Consider the following 26,476-nt stretch of genomic DNA (forward strand, 5'->3'; position numbering starts at 1 on the left):
CAATTCAGTTCATTGGCTACTTTCACCCAAAATCAAATTCCCTTGAGGTACACATTGGGCTTCCCCATCCTTTCGCATCACCCACCAAGTGCACCCAGGTCCTTGAGCAAAAGCAATCCCACGAATGGGTTTGCCTTTGCCAGAGGGGGAAGTAACCCAGACTGTCTTCCCCAGCATATTTTTCATGTGCACTACAGGAACTTTATCTCCTTCTACAGTACGTAGAAGTTTTGATTGGGCAGGGCCAGCTCGATTGGCAGATCCCCTGGTGTTGACTAACCAGGTGGCTTTTGCTAAATGCATATCCCAATGTTTAAACGTCCCACCACCCATTGCTCTCAGGGTAGTCTTTAACAATCCATTGTATCGCTCAATTTTCCCGGAGGCTGGTGCATGGTAAGGGATGTGATACACCCACTCAATGCCATGCTCTTTGGCCCAGGTGTCTATGAGGTTGTTTCGGAAATGAGTCCCGTTGTCTGACTCAATTCTTTCTGGGGTGCCATGTCGCCACAGGACTTGCTTTTCAAGGCCCAGGATGGTGTTCCGGGCGGTGGCATGGGGCACGGGATATGTTTCCAACCATCCAGTGGTTGCTTCCACCATGGTGAGCACATAGCACTTGCCTTGGCGGGTCTGTGGGAGCGTGATGTAATCAATCTGCCAGGCCTCCCCATATTCATATTTCAGCCATCGTTCACTATACCCGAGGGGCTTGAACTGCTTGGCTTGCTTGATTGCAGCGCATGTTTCACACTCATGAATAACCTGTGCAATACTGTCCATAGTTAAGTCCACCCCTCGATCACGAGCCCATTTATACGTTGCATCCCTTCCTTGATGGCCTGAGGCGTCATGGGCCCACCGAGCTATAAATAATTCACCCTTATGTTGCCAGTCCAAATCCACCTGAGCCACTTCAATCTTAGCAGCCTGATCTACTTGCTGGTTGTTTTGATGTTCTTCAGTGGCCCGACTCTTAGGTACATGAGCATCTACATGACGAACTTTTACAACCAGGTTCTCTACCCGGGCAGCAATATCTTGCCACAATGCAGCAGCCCAGATTGGTTTGCCTCTGCGCTGCCAGTTGCTCTGCTTCCATTGCTGCAGCCACCCCCACAGGGCATTTGCCACCATCCATGAATCAGTAGAGAGATAAAGGACTGGCCACTTTTCTCTTTCAGCAATATCTAAAGCCAGCTGGATGGCTTTCACCTCTGCAAACTGACTCAACTCCCCTTCTCCTTCAGCAGTTTCTGCCACTTGTCGTATAGGACTCCATACAGCAGCTTTCCACCTCCGATGCTTTCCCACAAGATGACAGGACCCATCAGTGAACAGGGCATATTGCTTCTCATTTTCTGGCAATTTATTATACAGTGGGGCCTCTTCAGCACGTGTCACCTCCTCCTCTGGTGATATTCTAAGGTTTTTTCCTTCTGGCCAGTCCATGATCACTTCCAAGATTCTTGGGCGACTGGGGTTTCCTATTCGAGGCCGTTGTGTGATCAATGCAACCCACTTCCTCCACGTAGCATCAGTTGCATGATGTGTAGAGGGGACCCTCCCTTTGAACATCCAGCCCAGCACCGGCAGTCGGGGTGCCAGCAGGAGCTGTGCTTCAGTACCGACCACTTCCGAAGCAGCTCGAACCCCTTCATATGCTGCCAGTATCTCTTTCTCACTTGGAGTATAGCGGGCTTCGGATCCTCTGTATCCCCGACTCCAAAACCCTAGGGGTCGACCTCGAGTCTCCCCTGGTGCTTTCTGCCAGAGGCTCCAGGTAGGGCCATTCTCCCCGGCTGCAGTGTAGAGCACATTTGTAATATCCTGCCCTGCCCGGACTGGCCCAAGGGCTACTGCATGAACTATCTCCCGTTTAATTTGTTCAAAGGCTTGTTGTTGCTCAGGGCCCCATTTGAATTCGTTCTTCTTCCGGGTCACTTGATAGAGAGGGCTTACGATCTGGCTGTAATTTGGAATATGCATTCTCCAAAAACCCACAACGCCTAAGAAAGCTTGTGTTTCCTTTTTGCTAGTTGGTGGGGACATAGCTGTTATTTTGTTGATCACATCCATTGGGATCTGATGACGTCCATCTTGCCATTTTATTCCTAAAAACTGGATCTCCTGTGCAGGTCCCTTGACCTTACTCTGTTTTATGGCAAAACCAGCCTTCAGAAGGATTTGGACTATTTTCTTTCCCTTCTCAAAAACTTCTTCTGCTGTATTGCCCCACACAATGATGTCATCAATGCACTGCAGATGTTCTGGAGCTTCACCCTGTTCCAGTGCTGTCTGGATCAGTCCATGGCAAATGGTGGGGCTGTGCTTCCACCCCTGGGGCAGTCGGTTCCAGGTGTACTGAACACCCCTCCAGGTAAAAGCAAACTGGGGCCTGCACTCTGCTGCCAAAGGGATGGAGAAAAAATGCATTAGCAATATCAATTGTGGCATCCCACTTGTCTGCCTTTGACTCCAGTTCATATTGAAGTTCTAGCATGTCTGGCACGGCAGCACTCAGCGGCGGTGTAACTTCGTTCAGGCCACGATAGTCCACTGTTAGTCTCCACTCCCCATTAGACTTTCGCACTGGCCATATGGGACTGTTAAAGGGTGAGCGAGTCTTGCTGATCACTCCCTGGCTCTCCAGGCGACGAATCAGGTTATGGATGGGAATCAGGGAGTCTCGGTTGGTGCGATATTGCCGCCTGTGCACAGTTGTGGTAGCAATCGGCACCTGTTGTTCCTCAACCTTCAGCAACCCTACAATCGAAGGGTCCTCTGAGAGACTGGGCAAGGTGGACAACTGTTTAATTTCCTCTGTCTCCAAAGCAGCTATACCAAAAGCCCACCGGTACCCTTTTGGGTCCTTGAAATAGCCTCTCCTGAGGCAGTCTATGCCAAGGATGCACGGAGCATCTGGGCCAGTCACAATGGGGTGCTTTTGCCACTCATTCCCAGTTAGGCTCACTTCAGCTTCCAGTACAGTTAGCTGTTGGGATCCCCCTGTCACTCCAGAAATACAAATGGGTTCTGCCCCTCTATAGTTTGATGGCATGAGCATGCACTGTGCACCGGTGTCCACTAGAGCCTTATACTCCTGTGGGTCTGACGTTCCAGGCCATCGAATCCACACAGTCCAGTAAACCCGGTTGTCCCTTTCCTCCACCTGGCTGGAGGCAGGGCCCCTCTAACACTGGTCATAGTATTCGCTGTTCACTTCCTGTAGATGTGAATCAAAAGTCCCCTGATCAAGGTCGGAAGTAAAATTAGCCCTCTTACTCTGTCTGGGGAAGTGCTCACTGGAAACTGGAGCTGCAATTTTCCTGGGAGAACCGCCTTTTCTAATAGTTTTTCCTTGCAACTCACGCACCCGTGCCTCTAAGGTTGAGGTGGGTTTTCCATCCCATTTCCTCATGTCCTCTCCATAATCACGCAGGTAAAACCACAGGGTGCCCCGTGGTGTGCATCCTCTCCATCCTCTCTCTTGAGCATAGGGACGTTGACTCCTAATGGCTGAGACACTGGTCCGTGCAGGTGGGGAGTAGGACAGATCCTCTCTGAGTTGTTGGAACTCTTGGCATATTTTTTCAGACAGTTTTTCCACAGCCGAGACACAGGCCCGTAGGGAGGAAGAGAGCCTTTCTTCGTAGTCCCGGAGTCGTCTAGCCACTTCATCCACCGTTGGTGCCTCGTCGTCTTTCCAGGCTATTATTGCCAATGAGTTGGAATACGATGCTGGTGCGCTCCGTACCACCTTCCGCCACATGGGTTGTGTGCACCTGACTTCATCTGGGTCTTTGGGTAACTGTTCATCATTCAGGTCACTGTAAATCACCTCCAGCACGCCTAATTCCCTCAGGTACTGGATACCTTTCTCTACGGTGGTCCATTTGCTTGGGCGGTATAAAACATCCTCCTTGAAGGGATACCTTTCCTTCACGCTTGACAGAAGTCGCCTCCAGAGGCTGAGCGGTTTTGCCCCTTTTCCAATTGCTTTGTCAATGCCCCCTTCCCTGGAAAGGGATCCCAGCTGCTTGGCTTCCCTACCCTCTAAATCCAGGCTACTGGCCCCATTATCCCAGCATCGGAGCAGCCAGGTGATGATGTGCTCGCCTGGATGACGACCGAAATCTTTTCGCATATCTCGCAGCTCACTCAGGGATAGGGATCGGGTGGTCACCATCTCATTTATGGGTTCTTCCTCCTCTGGTTCTTGTGATGGCCCTGGTTCATCTTCATCCCTTACTAAACGAACTGATTTCCTCGTGTATTTTTTCTTCTGTATAGGGGCAACTGATACCGGCGCAGGTTGGTTCTCTGGTTTAGCCGCAGTGACTGTCACTGGGGTTGGAGTAGCTGCAGTGCCCATGGCTGTGGTTTGAGTAGCCGCAGTGCTCATGGCTGTGGCTGGAGTAGCCACAGTGCCTGGGGCAGGGGTTTGAGTAGCTGCAAGGCCTGTAGTGGGGGTTTCAGTAGCCACAGTGCTTGTTGTTTTGTCATCAGATCCAGAGACCTTCTCTTTCTCTTGAGGGTACTGATTAGTGTTGACTACAGCTCGATAGGCATGGGCCAGTCCCCAGCATGTTGCAATGATTTGTGTCTCTCTGGAGCTACCAGGATGACAACATACTTCTTCCAAATACTTTACTAATTCTTCAGGATTCTGCACTTGTTCAGTGGTGAAGTTCCAAAACACTGGAGGTCCCCACTGCCCTAGGTACTTGCGCATACGATCCCACACACCCTGCCACTCATAACTATCCAGCCTTGGGGTAGATCTCTGGATGATATTTTTAAACTGCTTACTGACCTTTATCAAAACGGAAACAACATTCCCAAGAAGTATCAATAGAAGTATCTTAACTGCCCAGGGGTGTTCAAGATACAGGAAAGTTGTTGTAATGAAGGAGGAAACATCATAGAAGAAAGCAGCAAAGGTGCCATTCTGTATTTCCTCCACAACAAGCCTCTCAGAGTAAGAAGTATAATTGCTAACTCTCTCTATGAGGTAGTACCCGAAGTACAGTAGTGACTTCTGTATGAAACCCAAATACCAAAGAATGCTCAAGGTCAGGGTTTTGATAAGGAGCCTCCCAAGCAAAAGATCATGAATCACTGCAGAGCATAGCACACTACACAAACTGACAACAAGCTTTAATGCGTGCTGCAAAAAAAAGAACATGGTGCAGATCAGATGAGCTAATATCGTGACCGGCAACTGTTAAAAGACTCCTTAATACACTCTGGTTAATCTGTTGTTATCTCAAACCCTTCGTGCCCCACATTGGGCGCCAAAAAGGACTGTCGTGGTTTAGCCCCAGCCAGCAACTAAGCACCACGCAGCCGCTCGCTCACTCCCCCTACCCCGATGGGATGGGGGAGAGAATCGGAGGAGTAAGAGTGAAAAAAATCACTCCTGGGTTGAGATAAGAACAGTTTAATAATTGAAATAAAGTAAAATAGTAATGCTAATAGTAACAGTATAATAATGATAATAATAATAATGATACACGAAGCAAGTGATGCACAATGCAATTGCTCACCACCCGCCGACCGATACCCAGACCGTTCCCGAGCAGCGATCCCTGCTCCCTGGCCACCCCCCCCCCCCAGTTTATATACTTAGCATGACGTCATATGGTATGGAATAGCCCTTTGGTCAGTTTGGATCAACTATTCTGGCTGTGCCCCCTCCCAGTTTCTTGTGCCCCTGGCAGAGCATGGGAAGCTGAAAAAGTCCTTGACTAGCATAAGCAGTACTCAGCAACAACTAAAAACATCAGTGTGTTATCAACATTCTTCTCCTACTAAATCCAAAACACAGCACTATGCCTGCTGCTAGGAAGAAAATTAACTCTATCCCAGCCGAAACCAGGACAATACCTTATCTGCTTAGGAATTACTTTCGTCGTGGAAATAAAAGTGACTATAAATGCTGTTGCTGGGTCCCATATTTTCTCATGTTTGCCTTTACCATATTTTATCAGCTTGTAAATAAAAAGATCCCTTTCCCTCCTAAATGCCTGCCTTCTCTTGTGAGGGAAGCTTCAATTTTGTCTTGTGAGGAAGTTTTCAGAGCTCAGATTTAAGCCAGGCACCTTCTATGTGCATATCAGCACAGAGTTGTGTGAGCAGCAGGCTTAGCAAAGCTTGATATCCTAAGGATTAATTTCTGACAATTAGATTCCTTTGTTTCTAACAGATACAACTTCCAGTGGAATATTTCCCTACCAATGCATAGTCCTCTCACCTTTGCAGCTTCTGTATGCTCTACAGGTACAGTGAGCACACTCTACATTGCTTTCCTCAGTAGAGGCATTAATAAAGATTTTTCCTTTATTTGGTGACTTATTTTCAAGAAACTTGCCAGAATCTAATATGTTTGAAATCTCTACACCTCTGTTAGGTTTGGCTGAGGTTGACCAAAATATTTAAATGTAGGCAGACATCCATGGACTAACTAAAAACAAAAGTATTTTGTGAATTGCTTCCACTCATTTGTATTAAAGCAATATGTGTCTTTGCATATAGCCAAAGGTCTGGTGTATAGATGAGGTCTCAGAAAGTTTCATTTCCTGATTTTTATACTTTTTTTCTGGATCATACAGATGGTTTGTGAAAAATAAAAATTTTTAATTTTAAAGGTAATTCTGGTGAAAGGATAAAAGGTGTTCATTCTTTTCATGTAGCCTCAGATGTAACCAAGAATTGTTCTGTCAATATAGATGAATTATGCAAGAGAGAAAATGTTTTGAATAGTTCCTGAATAAATAGCTGTACAATAAAGTGTATATATCAGAGATTTTATGGGGTTGCAGGAACAACTTTGTAGTAAAGCTACCAAACATTCATTGTGTCAGCTTGTGAGAAGTAACTACTTTTCTGTTTAACAGCTGAATCAATAGAGCAACAAGTGTAGTTCTCAAGCTGGAGTCTTGAGACTTGAGAACTCGAGAACTCAGGAGCACCACAGGTCTTTGTTTTCTTTTTGAGCTTTTAGAGAAATATCACCATTTAAAGCTTTAGGCAGATGCCCTCTTTCAGGTTCTTGTCACAGAGGTTACTACAGGCTGCTAAAAGTTACTGCCCAAATTTATCTTGCACTGAAGTAGTTTCTGTGCATGCTTCCTAATATGCTCCAGACAAAATCAGCTAATTTAGCTCAGATCAGCAATTTAAACTGCTTGAGCTGTCTTAGTTCTTTTTGTTTCAAGCATATTAGCGGTCTTAAATCTTTTCTATCAGCAATGTGAGGACATTAGTAATTTATAGCAAGGAGCTATTAATGAGCAGATCTGGGCCAAGATGGAAGAGGACATTTCTCCATGGTCCGTGTTTGAGCATCAGGTAATTTAATACAGGTTTTGGAAGGACAAACATGCTCAGGTGCATAAAAATGTTTATCACACATGATAGAGGTTTTTGAAAGTATGACTAGCATGGAAAAGACTATATATATATTTTATATATAAAAATACAAAAATGCTAGTGAATTAAAACTAATGAACAAATATTAGAAAATACAAACATACCAATGAAGGTATAATAAATGTAGGTTTGTGAGAAACTGTTTAGCAATGACTGACATTACTTACTCTTGAGAGCTGTCTGCTGTGCTGCCTCTTTTTTGAGGCTTTTTCCTGTTGTTTTATAAACTTCTCTTGTTCCTAAGCAAGAATTAAAGAAACTGAGCTCTAGTTAAACTTCCTGTGACCTGAACACCATATCATAACAAACTTTCCATAACATGGAAAGTTGCTAAATAGATTCTGAAAAAAAACACCAAAACCAAAAAGCCAGTGTTGATTTGCCCGCCACTTCATAAAGTGTCACTTGCTTTATAAAACTACATACATAAATCTAGTTAATTTAAAATTAGCTAAAATGCTATGAAGAAACATCCAGTGCTTTTGAAACTAGTTCTAACTGATGACTAAGCAAGCTTTGCCAAGCAGAATAAAACCATTTTACCAGAAGGTTTGAACTTGTCAGGTCTCAAAGGAAATGTAGAGTCACGTTGGGCCACACTGAAACAGCAGGTTCAGGAACATTCAGCAGGAGAAGGTGCTGCTAAATCAGTAGTTGGTGTCCTTTCCTCTAAATCAACACTGACCTATGGTAGTTAGAAGGCAGTTCCATGGTTGGCAGTTTAAAATATTATGATATATTTGTCAAGATATGAAGCTGGTGTTTGTAGACATGGCTGGCTTGCCTGGAGAAACTTTCATGGCTAAATTGCTCTTGTAGTTTCAGGTAGGTCTGCTACTCTTGTGTGTCAGTGTTGAGCAAAATGAGTGTAATGTAAATGGATATAATTTAGATATGGTTTGTTAATCCACTCATACCATGAAAGGAAGGTACTGCATTAAAGTTCTTATTAGATTCAACACTATTATTAATTAATTTTAAAAGAAATGCAATTTGCTCCTCTTTCAAAATGTAATAATGGCCTCTTTCAAGTTGCTTTAAAAATTGAGAGCACTGCACAGCACTGCTGTCAAGGACCCACTGGCAACTGCCACAGTTCAGACTGTCGTGGCCCAAGCAGCCATCCTTTATGAATGATTCTTTTTTGACTTTCAACAAGAAATAGTCTTTATTAAGGTCGAGCTTGCTATAGTAAATGTTGATAAATGTTGTTATGTAAATGTACAAAATTATAAATTGTCATGTAAATTGCTAATGGGAAAAAATATTTGTAATTATTGGCAAAATACTTATCTGTTTAGAGAGGTTATTAGTAGAAGGTGGAACAGAATAAAACATGTCGACTACATCTGAATTTGGAAAAAGCTGGTTTTTTTCCTGACAATATTTAACAGAGGAGATTTCCTTTGATTAAACCTTTCCTGATGGCAGAAAACCCACAGATTACTTTTACCAGATCTCCCAGCACTGGACAACTGATTACTCTCTTACTGCAATGTCTGTATGTCGTGGTTTAGCCCCAGCCAGCAACTAAGCACCACGCAGCCGCTCGCTCACTCCCCCTGCCCCGATGGGATGGGGGAGAGAATCGGAGGAGTAAGAGTGAAAAAAACCACTCCTGGGTTGAGATAAGAACAGTTTAATAATTGAAATAAAGTAAAATAATAATGATAATAGTAACAATATAATAATAATAATGATACACGAAGCAAGTGATGCACAATGCAATTGCTCACCACCCAACGACCGATACCCAGACAGCTCCTGAGCAGCGATCGATGCCCCCCGGCCAGCTCCCCCCAGTTTATAAATTGAGCATGACGTCATATGGTATGGAATAGCCCTTTGGTCAGTTTGGATCAACTATTCTGGCTGTGCCCCCTCCCAGTTTCTTGTGCACCTGGCAGAGCATGGGAAGCTGAAAAGTCCTTGACTAGCATAAGCAGTACTTAGCAACAACTAAACCATCAGTGTGTTATCAACATTCTTCTCCTACTAAATCCAAAACACAGCACTATGCCTGCTACTAGGAAGAAAATTAACTCTATCCCAGCCGAAACCAGGACACTGTATCTTCCTGCTGCCTTCATATTCACACCTTGAGTTGCAGAACTTTAATGGTTTTGCTCTTAGCTCTGTGGGCTGTGGATTTCTGCTTGGTTTTGTATCCCAGAAGAGACAGTGCAGTTCTTGTGTAGGACATTGGGACAGAGCCATAGGGTCCAGCTACAGGTTTGTGCACAAAGAGGAAAGAAGTTATCCATAGTGAAAAATACAGTTATTTGTGTTTCTTTAGGTATGTTCCAGTATTTCCTTTGAAACACATGTAGATGAGAAACACTTATAGACATGATGTTTTGAAATTGGGACAGCTCTAGCTCACCTGATAAAGATAACCTTAAAAGATGATGAACAAACCTCATCTTTCAAAAAAAACCCCGTTAACATGTTGAAACCAGCTCTTTGCATAGATGAGTGTCCTAGGATTAAGGACAATGTGCTTTTAATGATAAATTGAGTCACGAAGTACAGATCTTTAATCCACAATGCTCTTTCTTGCTGTTAGGCAATCAAACATTTTGAGAAACAAGTTTTTGATTCTTTAGTGTGCCAAGTTTCCTTTTGCAGCACTGATGAGGAATCATTAGTGAGCTTGTTAAGGCTCCTTCATACTTGGCAAATTTGCACGAGCCCCAGGTAGCACTATGAAACCTATAGCAATTGCCTCTGCTCAGATCCCAGATTGACTGACAAATGTATTTAATTATCTTCAGAGGTTCAGAAATCTTACTTTTATTTTTCACTAGAAAATAGTAATTAACAAAACCCCAAAACTTTTGTGGAAGTGTACCAGTATCACTGAAGTGTACTCTGGGAAAAATTTCTGAGCTCCCTTAGAGAGTGTTAGAGAATAGTAATACAAGGACATTCCCAGGCTGAAGTACCTCTTCATCTTCATTATCAGGGAAGGTTCTCAAACAATGCAGTTGTGGTATGCATCTCAGTATCTTCTCTTGGAGCTGCTCCACTTTGTATAAATAAGTAAAGAGTTGAACCACAGAAATATTGATGATTTGCAGAGCTAGGAGGGGAGAAGCTTCCTTTTTGTTATTTATCCATACCAGAAGAACTTGAGCAGAAAAAAAACAAGAGACCCACCTCAAAAACAGTCAGCAACCCTGCATTCAGGATGCTCACACAGGATGTGAGAAACTGTAGTACAAAATTTTGAACCCTGTCTGTTCCAGGACAGTTGCATAATAATCAGGGCATTAGCTATTTTAGGGTAAGATTTTCTTTTATTGCATTTCAGGAAAAAAAATAATAAAACTTTGAACTAGTTTGGTGTCACCCTTATGTAGAGTAGGATATATATGTATATATATTTTTTTAAAATCTCAAAAATTTTCTGGGATGGAAAAAAGTTTCCCATCAGTTCTAATTTGGACCTATATCCATGGGAGGAAAAACGAACGTGTTGGGCAATCTTTCTCAGAAAAAAAGCTCCAGAATGAGGTAGATTAATAATTATTGTAATGTATCTTGCCTGCACCTTTTTGTTCTTACCCTACTTCTGATCTCTTTTATTTCATTTACCTAAAAATTAGGGGTAGATCATCAGTTAATATGAAAGAGTGTGGCACCACTTAAATCAATGCTGAACATTTGGTGCGGGGCTTCTAAAAGAAAATATGAGGGGAAAAAAATCCTTCTGTGGGTTTCAGGGAAATGAACTGTTAATGAATATTGTGGAAGAGCTGAAATTTGCTGTAAGGGAAAGACTGACACTGTTTGTCGAGTTTTCAACTTGACTCATGGAGGAGCAGGTTGAGCTGTCTTGTGGTTTTGCTGGATGACATTTGTCTGTTACCTACCTGTCATCCAAAACAAACCCAGGATAATTTCCTGAGGCAATATGACACAGAAATGTAGCAGAAATAATGATTGACTCATTGCCCAGTGTAAAGAAACTGTATGACTAACACAGTTCATTCAGTTTAAACTGTAGGTTTCATATCTATGACATAAATAAGTGAGGCGTATCTGACTTTCAAAGGAGTGTTTGTGTTTCTCCACAAAAGAAAATAATCAAACCAGTGAAAATAGTATTGTCTTAAAACCAGCATAAATAGGAAGTGAGATTGTGCTTAAAAAATTAGGGGAGAAGACCCACAGGCTTAATGTATTTGCACCATCTATTATATAAATGAGATCTAATCCTGAATGGGGCACTTGGGCACTACTGTAATAATATTTTGAATATATTAATAAGCAATGTCACTAAACCAAAAGAGATTATAAAAATATTTATGATAACAGTAAAGGTTCTGTTAGAATTATCTTATTAAAAGCAAACTAAGTATCCACCTCTTCAGTCTTATAATTTGTAGGCAAAAAGATTATTCACTTCTTCAGCAGTGTCAGAGATAAGCATGGAATTTTACAGGAGATGCAGTAGATGATCTGCAGATTTTATAGAGTAAGGGTCTGATTCAGCACATACTCACTGGGAATAATCCCCCAAGCGTATCTATTCAGACAGGAACTTCATGTTTTTCTGTTATCTTTAGTAGGGCACAAGAGTCCACTGATATGGTGTATGCTGCTAGCCCAAAGGCTGATTCAGATATCACTTGACCTGAGAGGGAAGCTTTAAAAACTAAATAAATATTGAAGCTAAAAGTGATGTTTATTGGTTGCCTGTGTTCTTAGTTTAGGGAAGAGTGCAGAAGTGTAGCCCATTTGTCCCATGTAAATACACCCCAGCTAATTGGGTATGAAGGGAAGGAGAACAGTTTCATAAAAGGGAAGGAGGAAAATTCATTCCTGCTGCTTCCCTTTCTGCTGCATTCAGGAGTGAAGATGAATGAAGCTGTGTGTTCTCGTATTTCTCCGTTTGCTTTGTTGGAAAGAGAGCAGGCTTCCTGCTACCGAACTGGGGCAAGGCTGAGAGGTTTCCTCTCTCCTGCAGTCTCCAGGGCCCCACGTAATACCCTGATAAAGCCTGTCTCCAGCTGCTTTCTCTTGCCATCAGTTCATTTAGTTTATCTTATCAATATCATGCAAATCTGGTTCAAATTAGAATTACCACCAGGAACACTCGGGATATTTTTTTAGAGTGCTTTCCTTAAGAAATAGGTATGTATTACTAACAGCCACCTATTAACTTTTGAAATCATTGACCAATGTTAGCTAAATCTGATAGTGAGGTAGTGATTTATGAAATTTATTAAATATAAACTATGTGAAAATGGGCAACTTCATAGAGGAGCCTATTAACACTGTATTTTTAAAAAAAAAACAACCCTGCAGTTTGAGCACATTTCTTGTTAGACACCAGAGGATCTAGATGGAGAAGAGCCAATATGAATGACTTAACTCTTGGAAAGCTTACATTCAGCTTTCCCATTTTATCAGACACCAGGAATTCTACTGAGGTTTCTTTGGCAAAGACCAGCTGAAGCTTTTTCTAAACTTTGGCATTTATAATTCTTTAATATAGTGTGAGTTCAGGCTGCACCATTGGGTGTCATGGAGTTCAGAAGTCAAATCAACCAGGAGACACAAATGCTTAGGAAAACAGACTTTGTTACTTCTGGTACAAAGATTTCTTTATTTTTATTTTATTCTGCAGTGATTTCTGAATATGCATTTGTAAAGTTTTCAGGGATCCTGAAATTCTTTCCCAGATGGGACTCCCAATTTGTAAATTTCAGCTTGATCCAAACAAGTTCCAGTTGGTAATAAAGATTTTGTGACAGAACAGAGTTTCTGGGCCTTGGAGCTATTGGCATATCAGACAAAACCAGCAGTAATCTGCTTAAAAGTGAAGTTGATGGTTTCTAATGGGCTTGTATTGGGTTTTGACAAAAACTTGAGCTATTCCTTTGTGTTCTGATCATATGTTCTAAGAAATTAGGAAAACAAAATTGTTAGTAGGTCTTTTTAACAGTAAAGTTTTACACATAAATTTAGTGTTTTGTATTTCTTGTTTTCATCCTAATGGCCATAATAATATATATGAGTTGAGCTCTTCAGCAAAATCCTGACAGGGACAACATAATATCCTTTGATCCCTTTTACTACGCTCAGATGCTATTATAGAACTGCAAACATGACACCGTGGGTATTTGAACCACACACTTTTTGCCAAAATGGCTTTTATTTTTTCAACTGCTAATTTAATCACAGAATCCCAGAATGGTTGAGGCTGGAAGGGACCTCTGGAGGTCATCTGCTTTGATCCCCCCACTCAAGCAGGGCTACGTCCAGACAGCTTTTGAAGATCTCTAAGGGTGGGGAATCCACAACCTCTCTGGGCAACCTGTGCGAGTGCTCGGTCACCCTCACAGTACAAAAAGTGTTTTGTTACGTTCAGATGGAACCTCCTGTGTTTCAGTTTGTGCCTGTTGCCTCTAATTTTGTTCTACTTTGAAAATCTCTCACTTTTCTCATTATGCTGAATCAACAGCAGTATCCTACTGAGAAACTAACTGTTTTAAGCTATAGGGATGTCCTGGTTTCGGCTGGGATAGAGTTAATTTTCTTCCTAGTAGCAGGCATAGTGCTGTGTTTTGGATTTAGGATGAGAAGAATGTTGATAACACACTGATGTTTTTAGTTGTTGCTAAGTACTGCTTATGCTAGTCAAGGACTTTTCAGCTTCCCATGCTCTGCCAGGTGCACAAGAAACTGGGAGGGGGCACAGCCAAAATAGTTGATCCAAACTGACCAAAGGGCTATTCCATACCATATGATGTCATGCTCAGTATATAAGCTGGGGGGGGGTTGGCCGCGGAGCAGCGATTGCTGCTCGGGAGCTGTCTGGGTATCGGTCGGCGGGTGGTGAGCAATTGCATTGTGCATCACTTGCTTTGTATATTATTATTATTATCATTATTATACTGTTATTATTATCATTACTATTTTACTTTATTTCAACTATTAAACTGTTCTTATCTCAACGCAGGAGTGTTTCTCACTCTTACTCCTCCGATTCTCTCCCCCATCCCATCGGGGTAGGGGGAGTGAGCAAGCGGCTGCGTGGTGCTTAGTTGCTGGCTGGGGCTAAACCACGACAAGGGAGAACTGATCATGACGATACATCCTCACACCTAGAAAAATATTTTTTGTATGATACAAGAAATAGGATAAGAAAGTAGCTTGAGCAATGAACCCATTAGTGAACTTGTTGCCCACAAGCCTCAGAGCACAGAATCAACATAATTACAACTGTTGGGGAAAAAAAAAAGAGATTTAAAAAGATACCGACCTTTTCTCAAAATGCAGTTTGTTCATGAAAAGAAAGCAATAAAAATCATAGATTCATAGAATCATAGAATCATAGTATCATAGAATGATAGAATCATACAATGCCTTGGGTTGGAAGGGACCTTTAGAGGTCATCTAGGCCAACCCCCCTGCAGTGAGCAGGGACAGCTTTAACCAGATCAGGTTGCTCAGAGCCCCGTCCAACCTGACCTGGAATGTTTCCAGGGATGGGGCCTCTACCACCTCTCTGGGCAACCTGTTCCAGTGCTTGACCACGCTCACTGTAAAAAATTTCATTCTTATATCCAGTCTAAATCTACCCTCCTTTAGTTTAAAATCATTACTCCTTGTCCTGTCACAACAGGCCTTGCTAAAAAGATTGTCCCTATCCTTCCTATAGGCCCCCTTTAAGTACTGGAAGGCTGCAATAAGGTCTCCCCGCAGCCTTCTCTTCTCCAGGCTGAACAACCCCAACTCTCTCAGCCTGGCCTCATAGGAGAGGTGCTCCAGCCCTCGGATCATTTTTGTGGCCCTCCTCTGGACCCGCTCCAACAGGTCCATGTCCTTCTTGTGCTGAGGGCCCCAGAGCTGGATGCAGTACTCCAGATGAGGTCTCACCAGAGCAGAGTAGAGGGGCAGAATCACCTCCTTCGACCTGCTGGCCATGCTTCTTTTGATGTAGCCCAGGATACGGTTGGCCTTCTGGGCTGCAAGCGCACATTGCCGGCTCATGTCCAGCTTTACATCCACCAGTACCCCCAAGTCCTTCTCCACAGGGCTGCTCTCAATCCCTTCATCCCCCAGCCTGTACTGATATTGGGGGTTGCTCCGTCCCAGGTGCAGGACCTTGCACTTGGCCTTGTTGAACCTCATGAGGTTCACACAGGCCCACCTCTCCAGCTTGTCCAGGTCCCTTTGGATGATATCTCATCCTTCTGGCATGTCAAAAATGCATGCAAAGGACATTTTGCTACTTGAAAACATCAGACAAGCTTTCCTCTTTTTCTTATTTTAAGCAAGGTTGGTTGCTTGATGGCAGGGCTTACTTCTTTCGCCAGTGAGTGACAGTGATCCTTCTACAGGTTCTTACAGGCAGTGGAGTAAGGAACGTATTAGTCCTTTGCTAAAAGTGGTCAGAGGGGGAGAGCACTGAGTAGGGATAAGTGGTAACAGAAGAATGTTCTTTTGGCCTTGTGGAATTTTTTGTAAGAGTGAAGAGTTGATTTAAACTTTCACACTGCAAACATTTTTATGTGCTCTGTCATTAAAGCAGTAAATTATTTAAATATGCTGTATGTATTGAACGTAAGTTTTCCTGCTTGGCTTCAATGAAAGATGCTTTTCTGATACTCTGCTGTACTACTCTGGCATTGCAAGGCTGTTTCTTGGGATGAATTTGCAAATACTTAACACAGAAATACATCTAGACTTTAGAACAAATTATATCAGTATGAGTAACTGTGATCCAAAGCTTTTTCCAAGTAAACCAAATGTTTAACAGAAAAAAACAAAGGAAGCCACCACAAGTAACATCCTCATCCCCACGCAGTGAAACTGAACTACATATTGAAAGCCTAATTATGAAGTTCTATATCTGTAAGAGTTAAAAGTGCCTTATTTACTTTGAACTAACTATAATAGACCTGTTCCAAGAGCTTGAAAATGTCTTTGTAGATATCTGCAGCTTTCCTGTTACCTGGTTTTGTAAGAATATAAACACATGTTGTTCATACATTTCCCTTTGAAATACACAGTCTTAGGGTACAGAGAGATTGTTATACGGCATTTCATGGTGATGTAAAGAGGAGGGGCATCAAAACTGTTACCATGGACTTCCGGAGGGCAGACTTTGGCCTCTTCAGGAGACTGGTTGGGAAAGGCCCTTGGGAGGCAGTCCTGAAGGGCAAAGGGGTCCAGGAAGGCTGGGCCTTCTTCAAGAAGGAAGTCTTAAGGGCGCAGGAGCGGGCTGTCCCCGTGTGCCGTAAGACCAACCGGAAGGGAAGGCACCCGGCCTGGTTGAACAGGGAGCTTTTGCTTTTTGGACTCAGGGAAAAAAGGAGAGTCTACCACCTTTGGAAGAAGGGGCAGGCAACTCAGGAAGAGTACAGGGATCTTGTTGCGTCCTGCAGGGAGGAAATTAGAAAGGCAAAAGCCCAGCTAGAACTCAATCTGGCCAATGCTGTAAAAGATAATAAAAAATGCTTTTACAAGTACATCAGCAATAAAAGGAGAGCCAAGGAGGATCTCCATCCTTTGCTGGATGTGGGGGGCAACATTGTCACCGAGGACAAGGAAAAGGCTGAGGTACTTAATGCCTTCTTTGCCTCTGTGTTTAACAGCCAGACTGGTCGTCCCCAGGGTTTTCAGCCCCCTGAGCTGGAAGACAGGGGCGGGGAGCAGAATGGAGCCCCCATAATCCAGGAGGAAGCAGTTAACGACCTGCTATGCCACCTGGATGCTTACAAGTCTATGGGGCCGGATGGGATCCACCCGAGAGTACTGAGGGAGCTGGCAGAGGATCTTGCCAAGCCACTTTCCATCATCTATCAGCAGTCCTGGTTAACAGGGGAGGTCCCTGATGACTGGAGGCTTGCCAATGTGATGTCCATCTACAAGAAGGGCCGGAAGGAGGATTCAGGGAACTACAGGCCTGTCAGCCCGACCTCGGTGCCAGGAAAGATTATGGAGCGGTTCATCTTGAGTGCACTCAACAGGCAAGTGCAGGTCAACCAGGGGATCGGGCCCAGCCAGCATGGGTTCATGAAAGGCAGGTCCTGCTTGACCAACCTGATCTCCTTCTACGACCTGGTGACCTGCCTGGTGGATGAAGGAAAGGCTGTGGACATCATCTACCTGGACTTCAGCAAAGCCTTTGACACAGTCTCCCATAGCATTCTCTTAAGGAAGCTGACAGCTCGTGCCTTGGATGGGCATACTCTTCGCTGGGTAAAAAACTGGCTGGGTAGCCGAGCCCAGAGAGTAGTGGTGAATGGAGTTAAGTCCAGTTGGCAGCCGGTCACGAGCGGTGTTCCCCAGGGCTCCGTTTTGGGGCCAGTCTTGTTTAACATCTTTATCAACAGTCTGGATGAGGGGATTGAGTGCACACTCAGTAAGTTTGCAGACGACTTCAAAGTGGGTGGGAGTGTCGATCTGCTGGAGGGTAGGATGGCCCTGCAGAGGGATCTGGACAGGCTGGATTGATCAACTGTATGAGGTTTAACAAGTCCAAGTGCCAGGTCCTGCACTTCGGTCACAACAACCCAACAACGGTTGCTGGAAAGCTGCCTGGTGGAAAAGGACCTGGGGGTGCTGGTAGACAGCCGGCTGAACATGAGCCAGCAGTGTGCCCAGGTGGCCAAGAAGGCCAATAGCATCCTGGCTTGTATCAGGAATAGTGTGGCCAGCAGGAGCAGGGAGGTGATTGTCCCCCTGTACTCGGTGCTGGTGAGGCCGCACCTGGAATACCGTGTCCAGTTTTGGGCCCCTCAATACAAGAAAGACATTGAGGTGCTGGAGCATGTTCAGAGAAGGGCAACAAGACTGGTGAAGGGTCTGGAGCACAGGCCTTATGAGGAGCGGCTGAGGGAACTGGGGTTGTTTAGTCTGGAGAAGAGGAGGCTGAGGGGAGACCTTATCACTCTCTACAACTACCTGAAAGGAGGTTGTAGTGAGGTGGGTGTTGGTCTCTTCTCCCAAGTAGTTAGCGATAAGACAAGAGGAAATGGGCTCAAGTTGCGTCAGGGGAGGCTTAGATTGGATATTAGGAAAACCTTCTTCACGGAAAGGGTAGTCAAGCATTGGAACAGGCTGCCCAGAGAGTTGGTGGAGTCACCATCCCTGGAAGAGTTCAAAAAACGGGTAGACGTGGCACTTGGGGACATGGTTTAGTGGGCATGGTGGTGTTGGGTTGATGATTGGAATGATGATTTTAGAGGTCCTTTCCAACCTTAATGATTCCTAGTTTTTACTTTCATTATAAATGATCCAGCCACCAGGCCAGGAGGTGTGGGGTTGCTACTCTACCCTTAATTGGTTTAGTGGTGGACTTGGTAATGTTAGTTTAATGGTTGGACTGGATGATCTTAAAGGTCTTTTCCAACCTAAACGATTCTATGATTCTATGATGTTTTAGTTGTTGCTAAGTACTGCTTATGCTTGTCAAGGACTTTTCAGCTTCCCATGCTCTGCCAGGTGCACAAGAAACTGGGAGGGGGCACAACCAGAATAGTTGATCCAAACTGGCCAAAGGGCTATTCCATACCATGTGACATCATGCTCAGTATATAAACTGAGGGGGTTGGCCAGGGGCCGTGATCGCTGCTCGGGGACTGGCTGGGTGTCGGTCGGCGGGTGCTGAGCAGTTGCATCACTTGTTTTTTTTCCCTGGGTTTTGTTTCTCTCTCTTGTTGTTCTCCTTTTCATTACAATTTTTTTGTTGTTGTTATTATTATTATATTTCAATTGTTTATTATTTTACGTAATATTTTATATTATATTTTTTATAATTTTATTAGTATTAAACTCTCCTTATCTCAACCCACGAGTTTTCTTGCTTTTGCTCTTGTGATTCTCTCCCCCACCGGGGGGGAGAGTGAGCAAGCAGCTGTGTGGTGCTTGGTTGCTGACAGGGGCTAAACCATGAGATCTATGTACCATGCTGAAAGCTACATGTGATAGCATTGTTTGTATTAATCCATGAACTGTAAAGAGAATGTTTGCTGTCACTTCCTTTTTTCTAAAAGCATATATGAAATAGCATGCAAATTGTTAAAGCAACTGGTGTTAAATCGTATTTGTCTCCCTCTTATTAAGGCCTAATAAGTTATAAAAAGAACCTTTAAGTTAAAAAGAACCTTTGAAATTTCAAAAAACCTCTAATTTACAGAAGTGTTTATCTGTTTTAGGACTTCATTTTCTCGGGAAAAAAAAGCGTGATCATGTGCCTATACCAAAAAAAGGATTAGTAGATCAGTCCTGGCTGGGAATAATTACATGGTGCTACCTTAGAGGTAACACAGAGATCAGAAACAGTGTTGTGAGGCTTTCAAAGCTGTGTGGCTGATAATTATTTTTTCATTCTTAGCTTAGTGGTGACAGGGTGTTATACTTGAAAACCTGTTAACCTCGACAATATTTTCCACCACATTGTGTAACAACTAAAGTGTGGGCCAAATTTAGAGCTTCAGTACTGTTTAGAAAAGCTTTCCTATGGTTGTTCTGCCCTTCAGAACTTTGGGAACAAAACGGGGGTGCTTGTTTGATGAGAACAGGCTGATGAGAACAGGCTGCCCAGAGAGGTGGTGGAGTCACCATCCCTGGAAGTATTCAAAAAATGGGTAGATGTGGCACTTCGGGACATGGTTTAGTCTGGTCTACCCTTGATTGGCTTAGAGTAGACTTGGTAGTGTAGGTTAATGGTTGGACTGGATGATCTTAAAGGTCTTTTCCAACCTAAACGATTCTATGATTCTATGATTCTATGGGTACCATTTTAGAAACCCTTTTATTTCCATTTAAGCTATATCAGGGCTAGCCTGATGGCTCTGTGATCTGAGAACTGGCAGGAGGTGCTGAGTCCAGCAAGTCTTTAGCCTAGTGTTGGCCATCAGAAGTTTCCTTAGTCAGAGTGGTCAGTTGGGGTTCCCATGGGAGCCACAGACTCTTGATGTGTGGGAGTCAGGAACAGGAGTTCATGAGAAACAGCCTCCTAAGGGTGATGGGACTTCCTTGTGAGTGATGGATTCTGTTTTCTAATGTCCTTTGAGATATACTGGGAAGGTGGATAGTAGATAAAGATTCCTAAATGTAAAGCGCTGTTGGTAATATATATTATTACTACATGGATAACAAGAAAATTAAGTTTTAAAATAAATAACAAACTGAGCATTTTATTACTTTTACCTAAAACCTCAAGTTTATTTTGTTTTCATACTTCTCAGAAAAACCTTACCCTCTGTCGTGGTTTAGCCCCAGCCAGCAACTAAGCACCACGCAGCCGCTCGCTCACTCCCCCTACCCCGATGGGATGGGGGAGAGAATCGGAGGAGTAAGAGTGAGAAACACTCCTGGGTTGAGATAAGAACAGTTTAATAATTGAAATAAAGTAAAATAGTAATGCTAATAGTAACAGTATAATAATGATAATAATAATAATGATACACGAAGCAAGTGATGCACAATGCAATTGCTCACCACCCGCCGACCGATACCCAGACAGTTCCCGAGCAGCGATCGCTGCTCCCCGGCCACCCCCCCCCAGTTTATATACTGAGCATGACGTCATATGGTATGGAATAGCTCTTTGGTCAGTTTGGATCAACTCTTCTGGCTGTGCCCCCTCCCAGTTTCTTGTGCGCCTGGCAGAGCATGGGAAGCTGAAAAAGTCCTTGACTAGCATAAGCAGTACTCAGCAACAACTAAAAACATCAGCATGTTATCAACATTCTTCTCCTACTAAATCCAAAACACAGCACTATGCCTGCTGCTAGGAAGAAAATTAACTCTATCCCAGCCGAAACCAGGACACCCTCTTACTCTCTTAAATATTAGAAGGGATGATGTTTTCTTGTGAAGAAAAACATGAGTTTCCCAATATCTGATTTTCAAGAACTGCTGAAGGGCAGGCCACATGCTAGCAACAAAATAGCATCATACAGATTCGTTTTACCTCACTTCATTATGCATTTTATCCTCAATGAAATCATTGTATAAGGTCATCAGATAACTGCATACATTAAGTGCATCTCCACTTCATCAAAAGCATTTAAGGCAGTACACGTACAAACATATTATAAACAAAGTTCTTTCTCTTTCCAGTACTGATCTTGGTGAAATCTACACTGTAAGGTCAGTGTACTAGTCACATTCAAAAACTAGTGAGCTGTGATGTCTGCTGTGTTGCAGAACATCATAGATTCTATTTTGATGGATAAATAGTCTGGAAAATCCTGACTTAATTTGCCAGGGGAATTTTTTTGGATCAGATAGCATTTGTAGTAAGTATGACACATCTGAAACACAATGTTTACAATTCAATTGGGATGTTTTTTGTTGAGTATCAGTTAGTGTTGTGTTCGCTGAAGTGGCAGGTTAATTATGATACGGGCAAACACTGCAAAACATTCTTTAAATGGTTCTGCCAAATAATCTCAATCCCAACTTCTTGTTCTTGCATTGCCTTTTTCCAAAAGTGAATGGACATTATTCAAAATTGTGGAGTGTTTTTGCAATAGCCACAAGTATGCAAAGTTTAACAGCTTTGAAGGAACCTGAAGTTCTCGAGCATGTGCTCTGAAATGTAAAAAGATATGAATCTAATATCCTAGATGTTGAACAGCAATGCACTGAGCTATTTGGCACTAGTCCATGCTGGAGTGTTTTATTTAAAAAGGAGTTTCAGTTAATTTGTTTGCCTGATTTTTTTGCTTGTCTGACATTTTGAAAATCATGTTAATTTGATATGAAACAAGTTGAGGGAGATGTTTTAGATGGGAATAACAAGCCCACTGAACAAATATTTCTCTACCTTGGAGTTATGTTTGCATGTAGCTGATCCAGAAGCATGCATGCCAGGAGTTTCAAAATTTGATGTTTCAGATACACAGCTTGCAAGACAGCGTGCTCAGGCTAAAACATACTCAACTCTGAGTTCAGCATTTTCTCCTTCTGATCTACATCAGACAAAAAAAAGCCAGGCTTTGTAGGTGAGACTCGCACCCTAAACATGGGATTATTTGTCTGAAATTATTTGCATACTGACAGATCTCCTGCTGTTGGAGAGTTACTGAAGAAGGGAATGTCTTCCTCTCTGTGAGTGAAACTTCTGCAAGTTTTAAGACAGTTAGCTCCAATGTGACATATAGCAATTTTGATTAAACCATGACTTTCCATACCATCATTGGGGTCCATTTCCCATACTGTGTTACTGGGTCCAGTTCCAAAACTTTCACTAGCCCTTTTTTTGCTTACAGCCAACATGTGATACTTTGTACACACACAGAGGCTTTTGGGTTAGAGCAAATATTACTGCTGTATTTGAACACTCCTTTAACAGCTGGCACTTTGGCTAGGCGTCATTATCCCGAGCACTTACACGGATTTTTACATCTTCCCCACACTTTATAAATATGAACCAATTAATTCTCATGACACCACTGTGGGTTAGGTAAGAAAATATTATTGTTTCCACGCCGCGAGCTGCAAAACCGGAGAGCAGCGAGGACAGCGGGGACGACTGCTCAGTGTGGCCCAGGGGTGCCCGCGGGCAGGCGGCCGCGGCGGGCCCGGCTCCACGTCGGGTTTTGCGGGGCTCCCCGCCCCGCGGCGGCTCCCGGCGGGGTGGGGGTGTGTGTGAAACCACCGGGGGGGTGGCGGGTCCCCGCCAGCAGCCGTACCGCCGGCGGAGCTGCGAAAACAGGAAGTGCGGTGGTCGCAGACGGCGGCCGCGCTGATTCATCCCTGAATGCGCCTCCCCGCCGCCGGTAGGCCCGGCCTGTCCTCGCTCCGCCGCGGGGCCGCTGCGTGCCCGCGGAGCTCGGCGCTGCCTGTGAGGGGGCGGCGCTGCGGCCGGTCGCGGCGGGGCAGGCAGGCGGGGAGCCCGCTCGGCGTGGCAGGACGGGCGGCGGAAAGTTTCTCTCCACGCGCCAGCGCCGCCGCTCGCCGCTCCGTTGGCTCCGAGGAGGAGCGCAGCCCCGCGGGGCGAAAGAGCCGTGCCGCCCGGTGCCCGGGCTGGCAATATGAGGGAGCAGCACTCATGTGTGGGCACCAAGCAGCGGAGGATGGGCCCGCTGGAGCTCGTCGTTAGCCCTGTGAAACGCTTGCGAACTGAGTACGCCTTTCTCTGTCTCTTCGCAGAGGAGGCCTACCAAAAACTGGCCAGCGAGACCCTGGAGGAGCTGGACTGGTGCCTGGACCAGCTGGAGACCCTGCAGACCAGGCACTCCGTCAGCGAAATGGCCTCGAACAAGGTAGGAGCCCGCGGCCGCCGCCTCCCCTCCGCGGCTCCGGCCCCACTGTCGCCCCGGCTCTTCCCACCTAGTGTGGGGCGGGGGGCGCTTCAGCCTCGGTGAAGGAGGGAAGCGGTGTCGCCTCAGTTGCAGCCGGCCCCGCCGCGGCTTACTTTGGCGTGAGGAGGGCATCGTCGGGGAGGGAGAGCTCCGGAGGAAAGTTGCGCTTGCGGCGGGGGCTGAGCTCCCCCGGGCACGCACGTCGGTGTCGGTAGAAGGGGATCCGCTGGATGAAACAGCCCCAGGCTGAGAAACTTGCCGCGGAAAGAAAACAGTCTCATGCTCGTTTGGGTGCGCTAAAGGCTTTTGTTTGTGGTTTATACAAATTCAGTTTTCTTAAATTTCAGGACAAGTTGTGAAAGTGATGCAGGTATTCGGTCTTGGAAAGTTATGCTGTTTCCCTGTGTGTCTCAATTTTAAACCAAAAAGAGATTGTTTTTGACTGCTGGCGATAATCCCTTCAGTTGCTCTTTCTTTTCATAACCATCCCATTCTGAACTAGGTCTCTTTCCTAGAAAATGGTGTAGAAAGTAGTAGTATGAAAAAGGTGATAAAGGTAGTTCTTGATTCCATGGGTGCTGCAGACTGAATTTTATTTGTAAATAGAAATGCTAATAGCTATCATAACACGATTTGTTATGAAGGAATATGCTCAGAACCGAGGTGCCATCGCAATAGTCACGATAGACACCTAGATCCAGAGGCGTGTTTCTGAGACAAAGTGCGCCCTTCCTTCCCTTCCTGGAAGTTGAGGATGCGTATTAGCCAGGGACTATGTGCTGGTCTCTGCTGTGACTGAAAACTATGTGTGTGTGTGTGTGGTTTTTTTTGCAGTTTCAAGAGTTTCCACATGCTCCATTCATAAGTACGCTTTCTTTCATGATTTTAGTTTACAAACAATATGTAGTTATGTTTCTGGAGTTAATTTTTAAAGCCAAATTAATAAGCCTGCTGTCTTGCTTCAGAATTTATTTTTATATTTGTCATCAACAGATATTCTGAGTATTTGGGGAGCTACAGGTACAATGAGAGAGAAGAAGAAGGTTTTAATTAAATCAAATAAATGGGCTGGGTTTGCCACACTTATGTCTGCAAAAGCGGCTGATGATCTATATTTTAGCACCTTTTTACCATTTTAGTTGCAATTAGGATTCTTTTAAAGTAAAAAAATAAGTGCTTTTTGACTCAGCTAATGCCTTTTTAAAGTTCTGCTGTCTTGCTTTGATTGCCCTTACCAAATATCTGCTGTTTCTTATTGACTGTTTTTAAGTCCACGTTCAACATAGCCTGCATGTAAGATATGAGGTGTTCGCACTTCTGTGTGGTTTAGTCCCATAATATAGTGTCCCTTGTGCTTTTCTTGCCTTTAGAGACTCTTAGCAGCAATTAAATCTCCATTTTAGGAGTTATCTGCCTGGCATTGTCCTGTCCTCAGAACTGTGTTTTCAGTTTTTATTGCCAGTTGAAAGATCTAATTATTCAGGGCATATTGTGTACGTACTGGCAAGTTTCAAAGTCAAGAGTTTCAGAGTCTTTTTTAGCACTATTTGAATCCAGTGACATTGTTTTCAAAAGGAGTAAGATCAGACCAACGCGTAGGGCCTAATCTTTCATTGCTAACAAGTTTGAACACCTATCAGTTCCCTGATTTGTGATGTCTGTATAGCTACTGTTTCACAGGATCCTGGACATTCTTCAAGTATTCATTTATTATCTCCCTAAACCAGATAGGATATGTGGTATATTTTATGAACAGTGAGGGCAAGATGGTTTTAGAATAAGATAGAACTAATTGCGAATCAATGTGTCTTAAGTTTTGCCAAGCATATTCAAATTTTTACTAAAAGAGAATTTGTTTTTAAAATAAAACATGACAACTGCTTTGCATCTTTAAGTAAATACAAAGGTACTACATTTGATACTATGTTTTGTTTGTATTTGTTTGAACTAGTTAAAGAATTGTTTGCCATAGATTACAGGATAAACATTCTTCACATGTGTTTATTCAAATGAAAAGGAAAATGTGATTCAGAAAAAGTTTGTCATCTTGTTGTTTCCAGCATAAGATCATGCAGACAAGGGATCGATGTGGGGTACACAGTAAGCCTAGTTGTCATAGTTAATCTGAAGGTCAGTAAGAATGATGCCGAGCTTTACATCAAAACTGGAATTTTATATTGCAGTAATGTATTGCCTCAATCTGCTTGATCTATCAAATATGGATGTACATGTCTAAAGCACTTTATTGCTACTTTTTCATATTGCAGTATTTAGAAAGAGTCTGGGATTACTATACTGGGAAGGAATAGCCGCTGTTCACTTCTGCAGGTCATACTCACTTCTTAAGGTAAACTTTTCCTCCCCTTTTTTGAGAAATCTGTCCCCCTTGTATAGAAATCTTTGTGACATCTTTCAGTGTTTTTGGTTTGTTTTTTTTTTTTAAGAAATAAAAAAATAAGTAAATCAGTGCCATTAACCATAATGTGAACAATCCTGAATATAAATCAGCAAGCCCATATAATAATGTAAGAAAAATCAGTGCAGGAGAATTTTAATTTTAGGTGTGTAACAGGTTGTACTAAAGAATCATTTTATTCCTGAGTATTAAAACATATTCAGCGTTTATACAGCACCTCCTATTGTAATATAACTGCAAACTGTGACATCTCTGTAAGGCGTATAGGTAAATGATGCTATTTTAGTTTATAGAGAAACTGAAGCAGAGAAACTTTGCTCAAGGCTAAGGACATAGACTTCAGTAC

The 26,476-nt window shown here is 43.6% G+C and overlaps 1 protein-coding gene across 1 annotated transcript in view; it reads left to right on the forward strand.

The window, feature by feature from the left end:
• LOC142596570 (3',5'-cyclic-AMP phosphodiesterase 4D-like) overlaps positions 1 to 26,476 on the forward strand; it is a 223,626-nt gene that overhangs the window by 121,426 nt on the left and 75,724 nt on the right. Inside the window, exon 6 of the mRNA XM_075725752.1 lies at positions 23,563 to 23,675. Coding sequence (XP_075581867.1) covers positions 23,563 to 23,675 — 113 coding nt within the window. The remainder of the gene's footprint in view (positions 1 to 23,562; positions 23,676 to 26,476) is intronic.

The sequence above is a fragment of the Pelecanus crispus genome, chromosome W (genome assembly GCF_030463565.1).
Source record: "Pelecanus crispus isolate bPelCri1 chromosome W, bPelCri1.pri, whole genome shotgun sequence".
Classification (NCBI taxonomy): domain Eukaryota; kingdom Metazoa; phylum Chordata; class Aves; order Pelecaniformes; family Pelecanidae; genus Pelecanus; species Pelecanus crispus.